The sequence below is a fragment of the Aspergillus karnatakaensis genome (assembly GCF_047715665.1).
Source record: "Aspergillus karnatakaensis strain CBS 102800 unplaced genomic scaffold BJY04scaffold_60, whole genome shotgun sequence".
Taxonomy (NCBI): domain Eukaryota; kingdom Fungi; phylum Ascomycota; class Eurotiomycetes; order Eurotiales; family Aspergillaceae; genus Aspergillus; species Aspergillus karnatakaensis.
The window spans coordinates 1-19,272 of record NW_027395772.1 but is presented as its reverse complement, the minus strand read 5'-3'; the positions used below and the strand labels follow the sequence as shown (position 1 = coordinate 19,272).

The 19,272-nt window shown below is 52.8% G+C and overlaps 10 protein-coding genes across 10 annotated transcripts; 6 read left to right on the top strand and 4 right to left on the bottom strand.

Moving 5' to 3' along the window:
- Positions 1-573: 573 nt before the first annotated feature.
- Positions 574-1,279, top strand: BJY04DRAFT_222476 (uncharacterized protein; the record flags this gene model as incomplete). Its single annotated transcript, XM_073717389.1, has 2 exons — positions 574-1,105; positions 1,155-1,279. 2 exons carry the CDS (start codon positions 574-576, stop codon positions 1,277-1,279), a joined length of 657 nt encoding a protein of 218 aa, XP_073566791.1.
- Positions 1,280-1,457: 178 nt separating this feature from the next.
- Positions 1,458-3,764, top strand: fos-1 (sensor histidine kinase/response regulator Fos-1/TcsA). The gene has a single exon (XM_073712709.1). It carries the CDS (start codon positions 1,579-1,581, stop codon positions 3,619-3,621), a length of 2,043 nt encoding a protein of 680 aa, XP_073566790.1. The 5' UTR covers positions 1,458-1,578; the 3' UTR covers positions 3,622-3,764.
- A 257-nt stretch (positions 3,765-4,021) lies between these two features.
- On the top strand, positions 4,022-5,303 carry BJY04DRAFT_222474 (mitochondrial carrier domain-containing protein; the record flags this gene model as incomplete). The annotated part of the gene is made up of 6 exons (XM_073717388.1): positions 4,022-4,085; positions 4,147-4,171; positions 4,248-4,266; positions 4,324-4,420; positions 4,488-5,166; positions 5,252-5,303. The coding sequence occupies 6 exons, from the start codon at positions 4,022-4,024 to the stop codon at positions 5,301-5,303; spliced, it is 936 nt and encodes a 311-aa protein (XP_073566789.1).
- A 486-nt stretch (positions 5,304-5,789) lies between these two features.
- On the bottom strand, positions 5,790-6,833 carry BJY04DRAFT_210226 (uncharacterized protein; the record flags this gene model as incomplete). Its single annotated transcript, XM_073714221.1, has 3 exons — positions 5,790-5,955; positions 6,010-6,709; positions 6,773-6,833. 3 exons carry the CDS (start codon positions 6,831-6,833, stop codon positions 5,790-5,792), a joined length of 927 nt encoding a protein of 308 aa, XP_073566788.1.
- A 271-nt stretch (positions 6,834-7,104) lies between these two features.
- BJY04DRAFT_199067 (RraA family protein) lies at positions 7,105-7,994 on the top strand. The gene is made up of 2 exons (XM_073712708.1): positions 7,105-7,204; positions 7,255-7,994. Exons 1-2 carry the CDS (start codon positions 7,151-7,153, stop codon positions 7,879-7,881), a joined length of 681 nt encoding a protein of 226 aa, XP_073566787.1. The 5' UTR covers positions 7,105-7,150; the 3' UTR covers positions 7,882-7,994.
- A 492-nt stretch (positions 7,995-8,486) lies between these two features.
- BJY04DRAFT_199066 (uncharacterized protein) lies at positions 8,487-9,098 on the top strand. The gene has a single exon (XM_073712707.1). It carries the CDS (start codon positions 8,504-8,506, stop codon positions 8,840-8,842), a length of 339 nt encoding a protein of 112 aa, XP_073566786.1. The 5' UTR covers positions 8,487-8,503; the 3' UTR covers positions 8,843-9,098.
- A 223-nt stretch (positions 9,099-9,321) lies between these two features.
- BJY04DRAFT_231126 (Clavaminate synthase-like protein) lies at positions 9,322-11,187 on the bottom strand. The gene is made up of 4 exons (XM_073719444.1): positions 10,700-11,187; positions 10,549-10,640; positions 9,961-10,496; positions 9,322-9,908 (listed from the first exon to the last, which is right to left on the bottom strand). Exons 1-4 carry the CDS (start codon positions 10,841-10,843, stop codon positions 9,634-9,636), a joined length of 1,047 nt encoding a protein of 348 aa, XP_073566785.1. The 5' UTR covers positions 10,844-11,187; the 3' UTR covers positions 9,322-9,633.
- Positions 11,188-11,531: 344 nt separating this feature from the next.
- Positions 11,532-14,505, bottom strand: BJY04DRAFT_231118 (Zn(II)2Cys6 transcription factor; the record flags this gene model as incomplete). The annotated part of the gene is made up of 2 exons (XM_073719443.1): positions 13,713-14,505; positions 11,532-13,635 (listed from the first exon to the last, which is right to left on the bottom strand). The coding sequence occupies exons 1-2, from the start codon at positions 13,892-13,894 to the stop codon at positions 11,532-11,534; spliced, it is 2,286 nt and encodes a 761-aa protein (XP_073566784.1). The 5' UTR covers positions 13,895-14,505.
- On the top strand, positions 14,490-17,123 carry BJY04DRAFT_199057 (cation transport protein-domain-containing protein). The gene is made up of 8 exons (XM_073712706.1): positions 14,490-14,581; positions 14,640-14,760; positions 14,820-14,956; positions 15,008-15,104; positions 15,156-15,773; positions 15,826-16,540; positions 16,602-16,645; positions 16,745-17,123. The coding sequence occupies exons 1-8, from the start codon at positions 14,545-14,547 to the stop codon at positions 16,986-16,988; spliced, it is 2,013 nt and encodes a 670-aa protein (XP_073566783.1). The 5' UTR covers positions 14,490-14,544; the 3' UTR covers positions 16,989-17,123.
- Positions 17,124-19,003, bottom strand: BJY04DRAFT_199055 (uncharacterized protein). The gene is made up of 2 exons (XM_073712705.1): positions 18,867-19,003; positions 17,124-18,805 (listed from the first exon to the last, which is right to left on the bottom strand). Exon 2 carries the CDS (start codon positions 18,780-18,782, stop codon positions 17,223-17,225), a length of 1,560 nt encoding a protein of 519 aa, XP_073566782.1. The 5' UTR covers positions 18,783-18,805; positions 18,867-19,003; the 3' UTR covers positions 17,124-17,222.
- Positions 19,004-19,272: the final 269 nt, after the last annotated feature.

Below are 19,272 nucleotides of genomic sequence, written 5' to 3'. Positions count from 1 at the left end.
CATAGGAAAGCAAGCGGTGTAGGGGACGCCCGGAAGCGGGTCATTCCAGATGCCATAGACCGTCTGCAGCAGCGACGTGATTGTCTGAAACATTTTCGATGGATATGAAGCGATGCCTAACCACTTGGTTGAATGAAAAAGATAGCCAGGCCGTAGAGCCAATTCTGGATCCGGGGTGAAATTTAGGCGAGGCTCCCCAAGGCGACCATCTTACCGGCAGTGTCCGGAACCAACAGGGATAGATGCGAACTTTATCCTCGACCTATAGTCCTGGGAGAACCATTCTTGGGCGTCAGGCGATCATCATGACGGAAAGCAAAAATGATGCTATTGACAGGGTGCACCCTACGCGATTCGTTGAGATGACAAACGATAAGCCGACATGGGTACATAATGCGCGCCGGTCACCCTGGTGGTATTTTCCTCGCAAAAATGACCAATTGTCATCTCAGGAACGATCGGACCCGGATATATCTCGTGTTTTGGAGATGCAGAAGCATCTAAAAGAGGAAAATCGTGGACAATGATCGACAGAGAATGGTGAGGCTAGCTGACAGCCACAGCCACAATACGATGTCAGCTGTCAACCCCGCTGGATTGCGAACAGTTCACCTATCCAATACATATACCCACCCTCGTGCAACTTACACTCGAGCTATATCAAGCATCATGGTTCAGTACAAACTCCTCGCGTTTCTGGTGGTGGGTTCGTTGCTGACGATCAACTGGCGTGCCTCCAACACCCGCACAGTGACAGCCTCCATCCCCGACTCCGCCGATCCCAAAGCCGTCCTCACTGCCATCCACGACCAGGTGGGTTTTATTCGCTTGAACCCGGTGGTTACCACAGTTCGCCAGGTCGACACAGAGCCGGAAGCTCATAACGATGAGTGGTTCAATACCGCTGAGGCTGACCACCCAATCAACACCTATCGGCTGGGCAATGCGATCAAGGTGATTCCGGGGATCGGGTCGTGGGGCGAGAAGCAGATCGAGTTTGGCACCTGGTTGAGGAATACGGCGACAGGAATCAAAACTAAAGCGGATGCGCCATTTGGAGTGACTGTGCGGAGTCACTACCGTGTAAAGAAAGATGATTTTTCAGGTGAGCGTCTAGTTGATGGAAACAGATATATATTGTGCTAACTGATCAGGCTGGGTGTTGGAGGTCGAACGAATAGTGGAATGCTCATCGCTAGTGATGCCGTTCGTGACGCGGACATATGACAAGGTACATGCGGACGTGATACGAGATTTGATAGCAGCTGGAACGAGGTAGATAGGAACCTAGTGGGCAGTCACTGCAGTGTCAGTGATCAGAATAAAATATGTTGGCAGTTACATGTAAATAATGTCCAGTTATGTCGATGACTAACCAAGCGACCCAATGGAAGCGGCCGGATTATCTTCCCGCCAGTCACAAGCAGGTGATCCGCCACTTTCCCATCGAGCAGGTTATCGATCGCTTCAACCAAGGAAGGGGGTTCGTTTCCTCTCAAGGGAGGCGATTTTCGCTTTGCTCTTTAATCTCCTTGACTTTCTCCCCTTGCTCTCTCCCATGAAGCAGTGTCGGGCACCATGTTGCTCAACGCCCAGGTATCCGAGCTGTCACTCGACGATCAGCGACCGTTGACGACCAAAGACCCGGACGTCACCACCACCACCACCCCCAATCGTGCGGTCGCCTCAAGTTCTCCGTCGCTGTCGTTGGGTCGCATTTATCGCCATACCCCCATTCCTACCCTCGTCCTCGATGCCTCCATGTCCATCGCCGAAGTTTCCGATAGCCACCTCTCCCTGTCCGGCCTAACTCGCGAGTCCGTCCTGCATGCGACCGTTGGTAATCTCGACCCCGCCGCCATCCCCGCACCTAACATTCCGACTCTGTACGGTGCTCTGCGAGCCGCCACCATCACGCGCGAAGTCCAGGTCATCGAGCATATTCTGGTAAAAGGAACCATTGCACACAACCTGCGGGTGACTCCGATTTTCGACGAGTCAACTCTACTCTATGTCGTGTTGGAAGCGCAGAAACTCACCGAGGGAGCCGCCAACCAGCAACATGTCTACATGAACGAAACCTACAAGATCTTGGTTGATACGGTCAAGGATTACGCCATCTTTATGCTTGACCCGCACGGCAATATTGCAACCTGGAATTCGGGCGCAGGCGTCTTGAAAGGATACAAAGCGGAGGAAATAATTGGCAAGCACTTTTCCATCCTCTACAGCCCAGAGGATCGTGAGAGCGGGAAACCGGCGCGAGCGCTGAAGGTTTGTGTACGCGAGGGACGCATCGAGGATGAAGGCTGGCGCTATCGACGTGATGGGTCCAGGTTCTGGGCCAACGTGCTCATCACCCCGATTTACCAGTTTGGACAACACGTCGGCTTTGTCAAGGTTACTCGCGACTTGACCGAGCGTAAAGAAGCCGAAGCGCGCATGATCTCTGCGTTTGAAGAGTCATCGCGACTGAAAACCGATTTTTTGGCCAATATCAGCCATGAAATTCGGACTCCGATGAATGGAATGCAGATTGCCATGAGCATGCTGGCGGACACTGGTCTCTCTGAGCAACAGCGCGAACACGCAACCATCATTCAAGACTCCATGTCGCTGTTGCTGCAGATTGTTAATGATGTACTCGACTACTCAAAACTCTCTTCCGGTTCCTTCTCCCTGCATGCGGATATTGTCGCCGTGAAAGAAGTAGTTGGTGCGGTTATCCGCAACTGTCGATCTTCGCTCAACAAAGGAGTTGAATTGACCACCGTCATGGCTCGCGACTTTCCCAAGCGACTCCGCGGCGATCCCCTCCGGTACAGACAGATTCTACAAAACCTGGTTGGTAATGCTGTGAAATTCACGGAAAAGGGCTACGTGCGTGTGTCGACCTCGTGTGTACCCGATGCAGAAGACCCTGCTTGCTGCGTGGTTAGGACGGAAGTTGCGGACACCGGCATTGGCGTCCCTGATAGCGCAATCAACACACTCTTTACCCCGTTCACTCGATTTGCCAACTCGAACACTCGGAAATACCAAGGAACCGGCTTAGGTCTATCCATATGCAGGAGTTTGGCGGAGCTGATGGAGGGTACAGTGGGATACGAGCCTAACACCGATGGCAATGGCAGCGTCTTTTGGTTTACCGCGAGAATGGGGGGTCGCTCGGTTTCTTCGCCCCCAAAATCTCGCAGCGCATCAATCACGCCAGTCAGCGGCGATCTTACCACGAACACGAGGAACCTGGCACCGCACAAGCATGTTCTTCTTGTTGAAGACAACATGGTAAACCATACTGTCATGCTAAAACTCCTTCACATTCTCGGCTTCCAACGAGTTGACGGCGCGTGGAATGGCGCTGAAGCAGTGCGCATGATCAAGCAAAAGCCGCTCTCCTACGACGTCGTACTAATGGATGTCTCCATGCCGGTCATGGACGGCCTAACTGCGACAGCCCACATCCGCGAGATGGGTATAACCATGCCAATTATCGCCATCACCGGTAACGCACTCCAAGGCGATGCAGAAACATACATAGCGAAAGGCATGAACGATTGCATCTGCAAACCCGTCCACCGCGACCAGCTGCTCTCTGTTCTATGGAAGTGGATGCATTGACGGAGCCGAAGAGGCATGATGTACGAGATAACGGACGGTGTACAAAAGGCGTTGACTGTGGCTACTATATACCTACACATACTTGGCTTGGCGCATTGGTCTGATTTAGTTAGATTATACATGAGCAAATCAATTCATTCCATACACGTCGCGGCTTCGGAACCGGTGACCCTAAGGTCTTTCTTCCCGCGGGTGCTCCGTTCGTAGCCGCCGATTCTCGGAATTCAACGAGGAACTGCATAAACGCCCGATATTAATATGGGGCTATGGGGCTGTTTTATAGTTTTGAAGTCGGATTCATCCGACTATCGGATGGTACAGATCTTGTACTTCACGCTGTGGTATCCACGAGACTGACCAGTGTCTGTGTCGCAATTACCTACCACGCCATTGATTCACCATGTCCGCCCAGCAAAGTCCCAGGACGATCAAAAAGAAAGATGTCTCCCTGAGCAATCTTCTCCGTTAGTGGCCTACCGTATTAGTAAATGGGTAGCCATGAGTTCTAATGGCAATGGTGTACAGTTGGTGCCTCGCTCAATATGTTCGAGTACGTTCATATCACCACCCACCCGCGACTACCCAGGGACTACCGAACAACTAACATGCATTGAATTGTGATTTAGGGTCACCTCACTAGGCCAGGTACTCCCCCTGCCTCACCAAAACCCCTCACATACCTCCAACTAAGACTCCATATAGCCCCTCGAAGTCATCAAAACCACCATGGCCGCCCACCGCAACGACTCCTTCCCCTCCGCCATGCGCCGTGTCTGGGCCCGAGGCGGTTTCGCCGGGTGTTCGTCCCCTATGTCTCCTCTCCCTTACCCTCTCATCACGAAACGAAGCTCACATGCGATAACCAGTCTACCAAGGCCTAATCCCCTGGGCGTGGCTCGAAGCCTCCACAAAGGGCGCGGTACTGCTCTTCGTCGCCAGCTCCGCTGAATACCGCTTCAAGAGTCTCGGCGCATCCGACATCCTCTCCGGAATGGCCGGTGGCATGACCGGTGGCGTCGCGCAGGCCTACGCAACGGTGGGCTTCTGCACAGCGATGAAAACCGCTGAGATCACGCGGAGTAAAATCGCTGCTAGCGGCGTGAAACCACCTAGCACCATGGAGATGTTTCGTAACATCTGGCAAAAGGAAGGGATCAGGGGGATAAACAAGGGCGTGAACGCCGTTGCGATCAGACAGGTGACGAATTGGGGCAGCCGGTTCGGACTTTCTCGGGTGGCGGAGGATGTTATTCGGAAAGGGACTGGGAAGGATAAAGATAGGTCTCAGCCGCTGGGCGCGTGGGAGAAGATTCTTGCGTCGTCGATTGGCGGTGGGCTGAGTGCGTGGAATCAGCCGATTGAGGTGATAAGGGTGGAGTTGCAGAGTATGAAGAAGGATCCGAGCCGGCCGGGGGATTTGACGATTGCGAAGGCTGCTAGGTATATCTATCAGGAGAATGGGATTCGGGGGTTGTATAGGGGGGCGACGCCGAGGATTGGGCTGGGAGTTTGGCAGACGGTTTGTATGGTTGCGCTTGGGGATATGTATGTTCCTCGCTTTCTTACTTGCTTCTCCCCTATAAATTAGGGAGGGGTGAGGTTGGAGTCGGGCTTGCTGACGGTTGTATAGGGCCAAGGACGCGGTTGAGAGGGTTACGGGTGGAAGGGCTGAAGGCCACTGAGGTTATAGACTAGTATCAAGGGGGTGATGGTTTGTTGATAGACCGCGTGAATGATAAAGACCATAGAATCCAACCTACCTCTTGGAGAGATTGCCGCCGAGTTAAGATCTGGGCTTTCTATATCATGATTTGGAATTTGAGCTGGACAGAATATAGGGAAGGCACAGCGGAGGGATGGAATACTGAACTAGGAAGGTGCGATGGAAAGGGCTCCGGCCCTGGGTCGCTCCTGCCTTCCATTGCCTGCCCAAGACATCGTGCCTTCCTGCCCAGGTGTTTCAGCCGGCTTCATTTATAAGGAAGGCGCGGTCGGCATGGCCTAAGTTGCTCCTTCCTCGTATCTATCAAGTGCCGAGGTCCTGCTCTTGCCGACTACGAAAGAGTGGGATGAAAACAATTATCAGTATGATAGGAACAGAAGAACCCCTGTAATACGCCGACGCATGTTGCGCGTGCTTGTCGTTTTATTAAGCAGCAAAGCAGGAATTATGCATACAGGGACTTTGGGTTTTCAACCATCAAAGCATTCCACTCCTCATCAGACAGCCATGATCGCAGACTCCGTAACCACGCTAGATCGTCAACTTCGAGATACGGCGTCTCTTTCAGCGCCTCCTCCTGTGTTCGTACCTTCATGTGCGGTGTATGCGGCCTATCCTGTTAACTTTCTTCCGCAATACCCTTACATGATAACCTGGGAACTTACCAGTCACTTCCCCAAAGAACCTGCTTCGGGTTGGCATCGAAAAACGCACGGACTAGCGGTCTGAGATCCTCATACCCCGGTGCCTGGCTGCTAACGCGATACGGCGCGCTGATCTTGATGTACAGATGTCCCGCACGCACAAGGTCAATGATCTCCCTAAAGCCCGGCTGTGTCGTAGCATCACCGACCGAATTCTCCCCATCAAGCATACTGCTCCCCTTCAGTAATGCAAAATGATCCGTCACCAGCCGGATCCCCGTCGGAACAATCTCCTCTTCAATGACGGGCTTCAGTTCAGCCCAGAACTCCGGATGAGTATGCGTAAATGCCATACTCCACCCCGGGCATGTATCTTTGATCGCATTGACATGCGCCCGAAGTGCTTTCTTCTGCAGCTCAACATCGTGCATAGCTTTATACAGGTATAGGTTCACGCGGATCCCGCAGATACCTGCTTTTTGCATATCCCGGAGTTGCTCCGGGGTTGTTGTCTCCGGGTCTATGACACCAATCGCTTTGGTACTTGAGGATCCGAGCTCAGATGTGAATTCTTGAAGCGAGGTGCAGTCGGAGCCGTAGGAGAGGCCATGGGTGAGGACGGAGTTGGTGATGCCTAGTTTCTGTTTGAAGGCGAGGAATTGGGCGATTGTTGCGGGGGGCGGAGTTAGGTGGCGGGTTGGTGAGTAGGCGTATCGCTCAGCTGGAGTGTATCAGTACTTTTGTATCTCATGATGCTATGCGAACCTATCTTTTTGAGACGTACAATCAAAAATGTGGTGGTGGACATCCCACCCGCCGTTCGGAAAGAGCCCTGCGTCACCCATTCTGTCGGATCAAGTGTGACAACAGAAACAACGAAGGAATGAAATCTTACATCAAAAGGACCATGATCCTTTTCTCATGGACTAATAACACTCCAACATCCCGAGTCCCGGTATCGGCTAATTTCCATGATGCTGCTAGATTCCCGGAGGTGCCATTCGGACTACTCCGAAGCAGCCAAAATTAGCGCATTCGGATGGATCCGATGACTGTGGGGGAGCACAACCCGCGATAGATGGCCTCCTCATCTTTCTCCAACTTTCGCATCTAACTTATTCTTCTGGCTTGTTGAGACACACCTATACACAATACGCACATCATGGCCCTCCGACCAGAGTCCATTCGCGCCCTGCGCAAATTTGCCTCATGCGATGTACGTCCCCATCGCCAACGTACACTAGACAACAAAACTAACAACCCCAGATCGGCGACGCCCTCGTCAAACTCGGCGTCCCAAATGGCGGCTACCTCCCAGGGCTAAAGATGTTCTCCCCCGGCATCCGCGATCTCAAAACCCGAATCTTCGGCCCCGCATACACCGTGCGCATGGTGCGCGACAGCGACAAAGCCTCCCCTAAACCGGCCACACACTTCGCCGATGCAATCCCTAAAGACAGTGTGGTCTTCATATCGCAGCCCAAAGGACTAGTTAGCGCATGCTGGGGCGGACTAATGAGCACGCGGGCGAAGAAGCTCGGTGCCGCAGGTGTGGTGATTGACGGCCGGTTCCGGGATTTGGCTGAGCACCAGGAGTTAGGAATTGGATTGTTTGCGAGTGATATTAGTATTTTGGGGTCGAATACCTTTACGCGATCGTCTGAGTTGAATGTTCCTGTTACCTATTCTAATGCGGAAGGTGGGGAGAGTGTGGTTGTTCGGCCGGGGGATTATATTGTGGGGGATGCGGATGGGGTTGTGTCGGTGCCGATTGAGAAGATTGAGGGGTGCGTCGAGCTTTGTCAGGAGAGGTGGGAGATTGATGAGAAGACGAGGGAGTGCTTGGAGAATGGGGAGGAGATGGGGCCGACGATTAAGAAGTTGAGGAAGTAGGAAGTACTTAGTATATAGCCTTATGAGACTAAATCAACTATAGGCAATCCGAGCCGATGATAGCATGGATGCTATCAGGCGGCTGAGGCCGTGCTCGTATTCCCAGCGGGGGCATCCATCAGACATCTCTTTGCAAAACATCAACTGTCAGTATGTTCCAAGCACTAGCCAAAGCAGCCGGGATCCTATTCGGCTCCAGTCCAAGCAAGCTGTCAAACAAAACAGATCTCCTCTCAACCCTGCCCATAGAGACCCAACTCTTGATAATCCAGCACCTGCACCGCCGCGACAAGCTCAACCTCCTCCGAGCCTCACACCACTTCTTCAACCTCGTCCAGCCCCAGATCTACACCCATCTCACCGAAATCCGCAACACCCAAACCCTAGTTGGCACTCTCATCCGCAACCCCTCCCTCTGCCAATATACACAAACCCTCCGCCTGAAAGCCTGGGACACACCGCAACCATGGGCCAACTCCTCATACAACAACAGCAACGCTGATCAGAAACTAGACCTTGACCTCCTCCTACTCCGCTACGACCTAATTCCCATCCTACACGCAGCCCGCACGGCAAGCCTAACCTGCACAGAATCAAGCCAATGGGAACACGGCCTCAAAGCATGGAATCCAGATGCTTGGATCGCCCTCCTCCTAACCCTCCTCCCCAATCTGGCCAAGCTCGAAATCCAATTCCCAGATTGCGGCACATACGTTCCGCGAATAATCCGCCGTGCCGCGCTGCGGCAATTCAACATCCCCCTCTCAGACTCCGTCCTACAGAATCTCGAAGAAGTCTACATATCCGCCGCATTCGACCCCCCTCCAAACACGCAATCACTCATCACCCCCTTCTTCGGCCTACCGAAACTCCGCTATCTATTCACCGACATCCTGCTCGAAACCGACGAGCCACTGCCTTCTTCACCGATAACACACCTAGCCATCGGAAACTGCCATAGTCTGGCCGCCTTGGATAAATTGATCATCAACATCCCAAACCTCCAATCATACCGGCACGGCTACTTCCCATATACCACATGGCATACATTTGACAACCACCTTATCTACCCAGCCCTGCTGCAGGCGCGAGCAACCCTGAAAGAAATCTGGCTCGATCTCGACAGACCGCACGAGAACGCCGTGTGGCCCGGTTTCAAGGAGTTTGGTGTGCTGGAGAGATTGCACGCGCCTTATTTCATCCTAGGTGATTTTGACACCGTTGGCGCGGTAGAGCCGTTTGGGCGGTTGACGGCTATTCTTCCGGGGACGTTGATGAGGTTGCATGTTACGCAGATTGGAAGTATGGACTCGTTGGATCGGGTGTTACCGTATGTTGTTGACTATGTGGAGGCTGGGCAGGGGAAGCTGGCGGAGCTTGCGGTTATCACGCAACGGTTTATTGAGGGGATTGAGATGCATAGATCGTTGGATCCGCTGGAATGGACAGGCGGTAGTATGATTGGGGGTCCTGCGGCGCGGTTGGGGGCGGTTTGTAAGGAACGAGGTGTGGAATTGCTTGTTACGGACAGGAACTCGCCATTTTTGAGGGAGTGGAGGTTTGAGGAGGCTTTCCCGAGGAGGGATTTACGGTGATTTCGAGGGGGTTATAGGTAACTGTGGGATCACTTTGAAGTTGATGCGGAGTATTCCATGGAATGGGGAGTTGAAGGCCAGGGCGACGAAGTTGAATAAGCTGATTCGACTGAGGTATTTGATGGGTTCCGGTAACGAATGGATATCTGTGTGTCAACTAGAACAGACGGCGATATAGTACTCTCACTTTCTCCCAAACCCCCGCCCACCCTGACGCCGCATGCTTTTCAACAGAGACCCCCGCTGGAGCCGGTGGAACCGGATCCAACCCCAAATAGTTCGCAAGCCTGTTATCCACCTTTTCCACATCCCCCTTTCCATCATCGATGGTGCTACCCCACGTAAGTCGAATCCGAGTTCGGTAGTAATCCTTATAGGTGAGCGGTTCCCCATCCGTGTCATCGGTGCCAGTCAGCGAACGCAGTTCGGTGTCTACCTCAACATCAGTCAACATTATTCCTGCCAGAAGGGAAGAAAAACGAACCAAAGCTAGGCTGTGCAAAGTACGGAATACTATACCGGTCCTGATGGACCGGAACCTTCTCCCACGAGATACGATGCATGGTAGATTTCAACTTCTTGCCAGACCAGAACGAGAGGAGGTCACCGATATTGACCACAATACCGCCCGGGATGACAGGCACATCGTGCCAATTTCCATTGGGGTCACGAATTTCCAGGCCCGGTGACTCGGTGAACAAGAGGGTAAGACTTTCCCAGTCTGTGTGGGCGGAGAGTCGTTCAGGGGTATCATCCGGCTTCGCTTCCATCTTCGGGTATTTCATGAGTTTGAGGGCGTTTCCTGGTAGACCTTGTCCATGGGAAGCTTCGAAGAAGGTGCGCGGGAGGTTCAGATGTTCGGCAAAGCAGGAGAGGAGGAGCAGTGTGAGGTCGTTGCACTGGGCTTTGAATGCTTCAATCTGATTTATTTTCACACAGTCCCACCAATCGTGGATGTCCGCGCAGTGGTAGAGCTGGCCAGCCGGGAGACCGAGGGCCATTCTCTCTGATGCGGCGAAGCTTATATCCTATTAGCCTGCTTCCGAGTACTGTTAGCCGTCAAAATCCTCACTGTGTAGCATTGTGTCCGTCATATCCAAGTCCAAGCTCGTTGAGAGTCTTCTCACGTTTGACCTCGGGGGTAAGATCGAAAAATTGGCGAGACTGTTCGGACAGAACTGATTGTCAGCTCCGGAATGCCATCATCATGCGCCTGGACTTACGATAGTGAACATTGACTCAACACCGCTGATACCGTGATCTATCACGATGAAGAACCCCCGTTCCTGGCTGGCTTTGAAGACATCCCTTGAGATGGTCGTGAAGTCGGATTTGAGGTTCTTGAGACTGATGATTGGAAAATGCATTGCGGCCAACAGCCAGGTGAGTTCAAGTCCCTCGTGAGAAAGGAGCGGGATTGTAGCCTGGCGAAGAAGGGCGAAGGCAATTGTGTTGTTGAGTGGAGTGGGAAACACAGCTTCGGATAAGGTTTATGCTATTGTTGGCTCGCCTCGCGAGAACAAAGAACTGCAACAAAAGAAACCAACACACAATGTTGATTGGAAGATTGCTCCCCCTTGAGTCAGTCTCCCCACTGCTCTCGTCCAATGATCGTGACTCGAGGCTCAAAACCAAGATGTGATAAGTTCTGGTTGAGTCCAAGCGCCCTGCGTTGAAGCTATCCTGAGCCGGCACAATCTCAGAACCCCGACGCTGGGTCTCGACGCCGGCACTGGCTCTTCAGGAGTATGTGGTGTTGAAAGCATCTCCATCTCTGCTCGTAGTTAGTAGACGAGCAGAGATCTGTCCTGAAGTGGAAGATTGCTAGAAAGCAAGGGTCAAAGCCTTACGTTGCCCAGGTTGGGTCCAATCTTGCGCTAGGTGCGGTCCCATTTTCATGGCAAAGCGCTTCGCTCGTCGTGGTCTGATATGGCCTCTACGTTGGTTCTCCGACGGTCTACGAGCACGTCATCATGCACAATGAACGCGCCAACTCCCCGCATTCTAACGTGAACTTTTTTGAGATTTGTTCTTCTTTCGGATCAATCAGAGTATTTATGTATCGAGAGAGGCCGAAAACGGGTCCCAGCCCCAATCGCCGTGTAAAAACTCGGTGAAAAAGTTTTCCATGACGGAATCAACGGATGGTATGGCGGCGTTTTGATCATCGAGTGTGTCAAACGGAAAAGAATGCGGCGTCGCAAGATAGTTCGACGCTTGCTCCGGTTCAGCCAGTGGAGGTAATCCCTCAAAAGGTGCGATTTCAGCCGAGGAACGATGAGGCTCGAGGTTGCCGATACGGCGTCGATGGTGTGGCGGTTGACCATCCGCGGAGGCATTGCCGCTACCGTGCAACTGACTGAGCCTCTTGATCGTCAAGTCAACGATACGATCGAAATTTTCTTTCCCATTTCGAACGGTCGGCCACCACTGACCCCCAATACTCAAAAGGTTCGAGCAAATTCGGAGCGTTCGCAGTGCCTCGGAAAACGGGACCAGCGACTGAATTTCCGGCGACGCCCAGAAGCAATAGACGATTGTTGCTCCGGAGGAGAATATTCCATGGATGTTGCGCCAGTTAAAGTGAAGGCTCTCTTCGTTGTTCAAATGGTTGTAAAGTCGAACACGCTCGCTGGAAGAATGGTAGCACTGAAGAAGAGCCGATTGTACTGGAGAAGGAAAGGCCTGTGATGGCTGGTAAAGCAACGTTACAGTGCCATGATAGAGAACCTCCAACTTGAAAGGCTTGCGGCCCCGTTCACCATATATGTTCGAAGAGCAAGTCTCCCTGACCTCAACTAACCAGTCATCTAGGCAGGTCTTGAGGCGGGTTTGTTCCGCCGCGTGGTCAGTCGGCCAGTGAAACACTCTGCTCTGTGTCGGTAGGTGGTAGAAAAGCATCTTGATCTCTGATATGTACTTGTCCATCCTAAAGCGATGTATCGTGACCATCATATCTTCAGGAAGCCGCAGGGTACGGCCGATGAGCGGCTCTGGCTCGCCAGGGATCTCAGCTACGGTGGGCAATCGAAGGTCGAATGTTTCATCCCGGATTCCCAGGGGCCGGCCCTGGATTGTGGATATGGAGCGGTCTAAGTCGTAAACCGTATAGAATATGAACCGTCGCATAGCAAGCGCTTCGCTCGAGAATTCGGAAAGGTCTTTCGGTTCCCGATGTAAGCCCAGATCAATACAATGGGACATGGCTATGTGGGCCAATGTCCATATATTGAGATTTGTAGGTGAAATCATTCCTTGTACCGTGAAAAGTATGATGCTTTGGAGCCCGGGCACAGTAATTGTGGACAGACATTCAGGCGCCGCACTTGCCGCGAGTTTGTAGAATCGAGCGGGAGAGAAATCGAAGTTTTTGTTCCGAGTAAGAACAGTAGCCGCAAGTGAGAAGACCATGAATACGTGAAGGGTCGCTGTAAAGATAGTGACTGGCGTGGTATCCTTATCATCTACTCTATCGTACCGTCCATTGTACGAAAACGGCGTCATCTCCTCCGGCCAGCCATTTGAATCTATGTAACTGCCAGCCCGATCCACGCAAACACATAAGGCCTTATATGCTTGGAATAGTGAGGTTAGGTGCATGCACGGGTGATCAACATGGATCTCCCGAAGATAAACCCCAAGCAGCACACAAGCTTCCTCGGTAGTAGGCAACTCTTTCGAGAGCTTGCGGTACAGCGACCGGTGGTTTTCTGATGGGGAGCTGAACCTATGGGAGCTATGGCTCTGTATAGGCCCTGCAGGGCTCGCCGGTGTAAGCGCCTCGCTATCAGCGCCGATCAGATTGGTGAAAAATAGCCCGGAGGATGAGCCAAGGTAGTGTTTCTGTCGAGAATCCGAATGAAGGGAAAGCATTCCAAGGTCCATTGCGACTGAACGCGCCTCTACCGTTGGCGGAGGCTCGATTTGTTCTGCTTCGGCTGCTTGAAAAGTGGCATGGGATCTTTTTCGCGATGAAGCAGGCTCAATAGGTTGTTCTGAAGACGGTCGCTGAAGAGGATCCTCGACAACTGCCGATAGAGCGCGAGCTTCCGGTCCCTCAGAGTCGAGCTGGGGTCCTTGCGAGAGATCGAAGTCGGGATCGAGGCGCCTCACTGCCCGCTCCAGCCAGTTGATCCGGGCATGGCAACGGGCAGCGTAACTATGCGATAGAGTCAATGAGAAGTTCTCAGTAGGCCGAGGGATGAGCAACAACAGCACGAATAGCCAACAACATACTCCCGAGGAATTGAACGATCATTGTTTCGGCCGTCGACATCGACGCAGGAAACGCCAGCACGGGCGCAATGCGAACAGGCAGGGACACCTCCGTCGCACTTGACGCGCTTGGCTCTGCACCGCCGACAGGCCAAACGAACCTTTTTGGGCGGTGTGGACACCGAGTCTTCAGCAGACCGCATGATAATCGGTCTTGATCTGATGGCTACTCATGAGCTGCAGTGCAAAGGGGTGTTTTTGCTGGTGGAGGTGAAGTTCGGAACAGCCCGAGCGAAAGAGACGACCCGCGCCCCTGACAATTGCTGCCCCAGGCACCGAAATTTCTCTCTAGGTCCAGGCGTTTTTATTTATCCTACAATTTTTGTCATTGAAGTGATCGAACTATATTTATTTCTTTGTTTTTTCTCGTAGATAAATCGATGTAGGATTCTTTTGTATGGCACTGGCAATGATGGCCGGGAATGATTGCTGGGATGCGCACTGGTGTCTAAGATCCCCACTATCGCTCAAATAGACTCTTCCTCGGATATATACTATTATTCTTGGAGATTAATTGGGGCCCTTTTATGGAGTACGTTATTGTAGGCAGAGTATGTTCTATGCGAGAATTTCCCTTCCAGTAGAAGATGACTGACTGCACACTAACTACACCACTCTATATAGGTGTGGCGCTGCCTTGATTGGAGCGGAATAATCACGCACGGAGCTCTACCACAACCAGTAGTAAGAGACACCACCCACGTGGGATGCTTTCAGGGAAACTTATAAACCTGCAGCGGCTGCTTATCTGCGGGATTTACTGAGCCATGCTGGATAGTTGAACGCCGTAAACATGTGGAAGCCGTCAGTCAACTTTATCAACTTGCACTGTGAGAATCTGAGACAAAACGCCTCAATCAATCAATCATCCGCGGCTAACACTGGTAGATGCTTATATCCTTTTTATGGGCATATTGGGCCTGGTGGTGCTCTACCCCTATGGCAATTTGCGAGCAATCGACGCCTACTTCTTCGGCGCCAGTGCGTCCACCGAGTCCGGACTGAACACGTAGGTCACCCTCTGTGGTGCATCGCGCAGCGTTGCGCAAAGCGAGCTGATAACCGCAGGGTTGATGTCAAGGACCTCAAGACATACCAGCAGCTATATATCCACTTCATCCCCATCCTTACAAATCTTGGGTTCATCAACATCCTGGTTGTGGTCGTCCGACTGCATTGGTTCGAGAAGCGCCTGAAGGAAGCTGGTAGGTTTGACGCCGCTCGTCACAGCTACTACTAGGCTGACTTTGGCTTAGCAATTACGCTTCGACCGTCGCGAAGCAGAGGTGCGGATCCGGAACTTGCGTCCGCGCGGGTTGTAGCAGAGGGAAAGTCTCCACAGCCAGAAGCAAGGTAAACGCTATCCGGTATGGCGAGATCTTTGATGCCTGACACCAGCCGCAGAGTTGAGGACACCCCTTCCAACAAGGTAAAGCGCCAAAGGACGATTACATTTGCCGAGAGCCCTGCCTGTACCAATGAAAACAAGGCTCTGTACATCCCCTCTCCCCGAGAACTCGACCAGGGACGCCGTATTGAGGAGGTGGACTTTGAGGGCAGTGAGCTGGCTCTAGAACAGGCAAGGACCAGCGATAGCATTGCAAGCACTACCGTTACAGGGAGTGTCCACCAGCGCAACGTGACCCGCCAGCGCTCGAACAATCTTTCCATCGCAAACGTCGCCTCGTCCTTGTTCACCGTTGGGCCAGCGCCCAGCACCGCCAAACGAGAATCCATTGCCGAGCCGCAGGAAGAGCAGCTCTCTCGACAGCTGGCATTACCAGAGCTGTCGTCACAAGCAACAGTGGGTCGGAACTCGAACTTCCGCAACCTTACTGCAGATGATCGTGAGATGCTGGGTGGGATTGAGTATCGCGCCTTGAAGCTGCTGCTCAAAATTGCGTCCGGCTATTTCTTTGGTCTTCATCTCTTCGGTGTGATCTGTCTGCTGCCATGGATTCGCAATTCCGACCCCAAGTACCGCGAGTATCTCCGCGAATGCGGACAGAATAGCGTCTGGTGGTGAGTTGCCATTATTAGTTACATTTGTTATCCACTCTGATCAGTGGCTTAGGGCTTTCTACTCAGCCCAGACAATGGTAGACAACCTCGGCTTTACACTGACCCCGGACTCGATGATCACGTTCCAGGATGCAGCGTGGCCCATGATCCTAATGAGCTTCCTTGCATATGCGGGTAATACATTCTACCCCTGCATGCTCCGGGTAGTGATCTGGACTATGTCCAAAGTCTGCCCACAGACTTCCTCCATACGCGAGCCGCTAGATTTCCTCCTCAAGCATCCGCGCCGCTGCTATACACTTCTCTTCCCTAGCAAGCCCACCTGGATCCTCTTTGGCATCCTCTTTGTTATGAATGTTGTTGATATCATCCTAATAATCGTCCTCGACCTCGACAACACCGAAGTCAACAAGCTTCCTGGTGGTCCCCGTCTCGCCGCAGCAATCTTCCAAGCCGCGTCCGCCCGCCACACCGGAACTGCGAGCTTCAACCTCGCCAACGTAAACCCGGCCGTGCAGTTCAGCCTGCTGGTCATGATGTACATCGCCATCTATCCAATCGCCATTAGCATCCGCGCCTCCAACACATACGAGAACAAGTCACTGGGCGTGTACCAACAGGATGGCGAGATCAACGAGAGCAACAGCCGCTCCTACGTCCTCACGCATATCCGCAACCAGCTCACGTTTGATCTCTGGTATATATTCCTAGGAATCTTCTGCATCTGTATCGCCGAGTCGGAGCGCATTATGGATCCCGCTGAACCAGTACATCCCCTTGGTCTATCCCCTTACCAAAATCCCGAGATACTAACCTCTTTTCCTCTAGGCCTTTGCCGTCTTCCCCATATTCTTCGAGGTTGTGTCCGCCTAGTATGTCCCCCCTCCACTTCTCTCTTCGAATCCTCCATTCTCTATACACAAGATATCCCAATTTGTCTTTAGCTAACAATTCATGTCTTTGGCATCTAGCGGCAATGTCGGCCTCAGTCTCGGCTACCCGACCGTAAGCACTTCGCTGTGCGGGCAATTCAGCGCCTTCAGCAAGCTGGTAATTTGCGCGATGATGATCCGTGGTCGCCACCGCGGCCTGCCGTACCAGCTGGATCGCGCCGTTATGCTTCCTACGGAGAGATTGGACACGGAAGGAGCGGAGGGCGAGTCGCGCGTCACGATTCAGAATTTGTCCAAGTTGAAAGCCTCATATACGACTTAGAATTTTAATTTCGAGTTCAAGGAGGTAGAAGGTGTTTGTGGAGGATTGCTGGTGATTGTCTAGACTAAAGGGGGGGGGGGGGCCAAATAATCTTGTACAGCAGGCCATCTATACATAGTATGTAGATTTGAGCAATTTTTTTTCTGCGCTGGACCGCTGCCTATCTGTGGATTGTTATAGGCCACTCGAATATTGGCTGGGTAATCTATTCGCCTATACTTGTTACTGATAAAGTCAACTCTGCAAGACATCTCCTGCCACATGTAGATGCAGGTCTTTGGGAGGCTCTGCATCAAACACCGCATGGATCTCCTCGTGCGGAAACAACCCGGTAAACATCCACCGATATAGCACACTCCACCTCGACACCGGCCTCTCCGGACTCGGACCCGGGCACCGGCGCTCATATCGCTCATACGCGCTAATCGCCAGCAGCAGTGGCGCATTCAGGAGCCGCGTTGCGGCAACATTCACAGTGTGGAACCGCCGCGGAGAGAGCAAGAGCTTCAATGGAAGAAGAACGACCAGCGCGAGGATGTTAAACGGTGGCCAGTACGCGAAGATCGCATCGCTCTTGACACCCTCGAAGGTGAGCACGGCACGGCGGAACTGGATTTCCTCGTGTGCATTGGCGGCGATTTTCGAGAAGGTATTCGTGAGCATCGCGACGAGGATCGTAAGGAAGAGCGTGTTTCCCAGGAATGCAAACGAAATCATGAGCGCGGGACCGAGGATCGTGTGGAACCGCACGGATTCTTCGATTCCTGTCCCGTCTAGCCCGAACCAGATCCAGAGCATCCATTTTGAGATTGTGGGCCAGTCGGGGTCGTCTGGGGTGTTGTGGTGATTGAGTTCGAATAGCCATTTCATGGAGATGAAGAAGCCTGCGAAGCACCAGATGGCGAGGAAGGTGAGGACGGTAAAATCGTGCATCATTGCGCGCAGAGAGATAAACAGGAGATTGTCGGGCATGAGGCTGAATGCGAGCCGGTGGAGGAGGATGGGAGCCGCGACGGAGAGGATGTTCAGGGCGCTCCTGGCGAGTTCATCCTGTGCACCGAGTAGACTACCGAGCCGCAGTATAAGATAGGCGGAGAATATGAAGATGAAGGTCAGGTTGAGGAATGACCAGAGGTTTTGCATATGGACGTGCCAGCCATGCTCGACGATCGCGGCAAACTCCTCCAGTATCCATCCGCTCGTGTATGCCCAGAATGCCATTTCAGACATCGTTACCTCCAGTCCCTCCCGGCAGACCATCGTCAGCACGTAGAGAACGAGCAGGACAATAAACTGGCACACCTCGATCATGCCCCTCAGTTGTGGGACGATGAGACGGTAGTGGTTCAGCCGCGGCGCCTTGCGCGGGTTGTACAGCGAGATCGGCAAGTGTTTATACCGGTCCGGGAGGATGTCCACGGACGACAGCGGCGTGTAGGTGATTTTCCCGTGGTACACGGCATCAATCACCTTCTGGCAGCTCGAGGACGAGAGGAACAGCTTGCTATCAGAGATGATTGCTACTTCCAACGCCGTGAGCTTCCTGTCGTAGCTGCGCTGCTTGTAAGCTGGAAGATTGCCGCGTGTAGTACGCAGGACCTTTCTCGGGGCATTCTGGAACGGGTCGAAGCCCGCGACGAGGCTATTCGCCAGCATCACGATGCCGTCGGAGCCGGGGTGGTCGTCGTCAAGCCGTCGTAGGATTCGGCAAGCGACCAGCTCGCACAGGGCGGCGCGGGCGGTGCTCATCGTCTGGAGGTGAATCCCAGATGACCGCTCATGAAGGAATTGCATCCGATTCACCAGCAGGCAATAAACTGCGTGACCTTGGTCAGATTGATTTCCTTGTAGACTGGCGGAGTGCTGACCAAGACACACATTGCGTGGATCGTACAGCCGGTTCACTAGAGGCCGGACAATAACCGTGTTCATGCGGACTTCCTGCATCTGCTCGATGGTATACGGGTCATCTATAAGCTAGAGTATGAGTACCTGGTTTACAAAGAAGGCCGGACTCACCGAGAAGATCGATGATAAGCGGGCGGATCCTGTATACAAGTTAACACCGTCCGATCGGTAAATACTGATTTGACAAGGTCGACGCTCACCGATGGATTGTGTCGAACACGGGCAGCCCCGCGTGCGGATCGCCGTCATGGTAGTGGCGCTCCCTGCTTCCCTCTGCAACAGCATCATGCCAGTCGTCAGCCATCGTGGCTGCCCCTTCAAGTAGAAAAGTCCTATCGTACGCCATTTCTGCTAGCCGAGCCGTTCAAATTTGAGA

What these genes read in the sequence shown, in the direction of transcription:
- BJY04DRAFT_199055 (XM_073712705.1), bottom strand. Translation starts at nt 18,782, where the DNA reads ATGCAATTCCTTCATGAGCGGTCATCTGGGATTCACCTCCAGACGATG.
- BJY04DRAFT_199057 (XM_073712706.1), top strand. Translation starts at nt 14,545, where the DNA reads ATGTGGAAGCCGTCAGTCAACTTTATCAACTTGCACT. An exon ending in ACCGAGTCCGGACTGAACAC is followed by an intron (nt 14,761 to 14,819) that starts GTAGGTCACCCT and finishes TGATAACCGCAG; the next exon opens with GGTTGATGTCAAGGACCTCA. An exon ending in GAAGCGCCTGAAGGAAGCTG is followed by an intron (nt 14,957 to 15,007) that starts GTAGGTTTGACG and finishes ACTTTGGCTTAG; the next exon opens with CAATTACGCTTCGACCGTCG.
- BJY04DRAFT_199066 (XM_073712707.1), top strand. Translation starts at nt 8,504, where the DNA reads ATGGAATCCAGATGCTTGGATCGCCCTCCTCCTAACCCTCCTCCCCAA.
- BJY04DRAFT_231126 (XM_073719444.1), bottom strand. Translation starts at nt 10,843, where the DNA reads ATGCATTTTCCAATCATCAGTCTCAAGAACCTCAAATCCGACTTCACG. An exon ending in TTGAGTCAATGTTCACTATC is followed by an intron (nt 10,641 to 10,699) that starts GTAAGTCCAGGC and finishes CTGTCCGAACAG; the next exon opens with TCTCGCCAATTTTTCGATCT. An exon ending in GACGGACACAATGCTACACA is followed by an intron (nt 10,497 to 10,548) that starts GTGAGGATTTTG and finishes ATAGGATATAAG; the next exon opens with CTTCGCCGCATCAGAGAGAA.
- fos-1 (XM_073712709.1), top strand. Translation starts at nt 1,579, where the DNA reads ATGTTGCTCAACGCCCAGGTATCCGAGCTGTCACTCGACGATCAGCGA.
- BJY04DRAFT_199067 (XM_073712708.1), top strand. Translation starts at nt 7,151, where the DNA reads ATGGCCCTCCGACCAGAGTCCATTCGCGCCCTGCGCAAATTTGCCTCA. An exon ending in GCAAATTTGCCTCATGCGAT is followed by an intron (nt 7,205 to 7,254) that starts GTACGTCCCCAT and finishes TAACAACCCCAG; the next exon opens with ATCGGCGACGCCCTCGTCAA.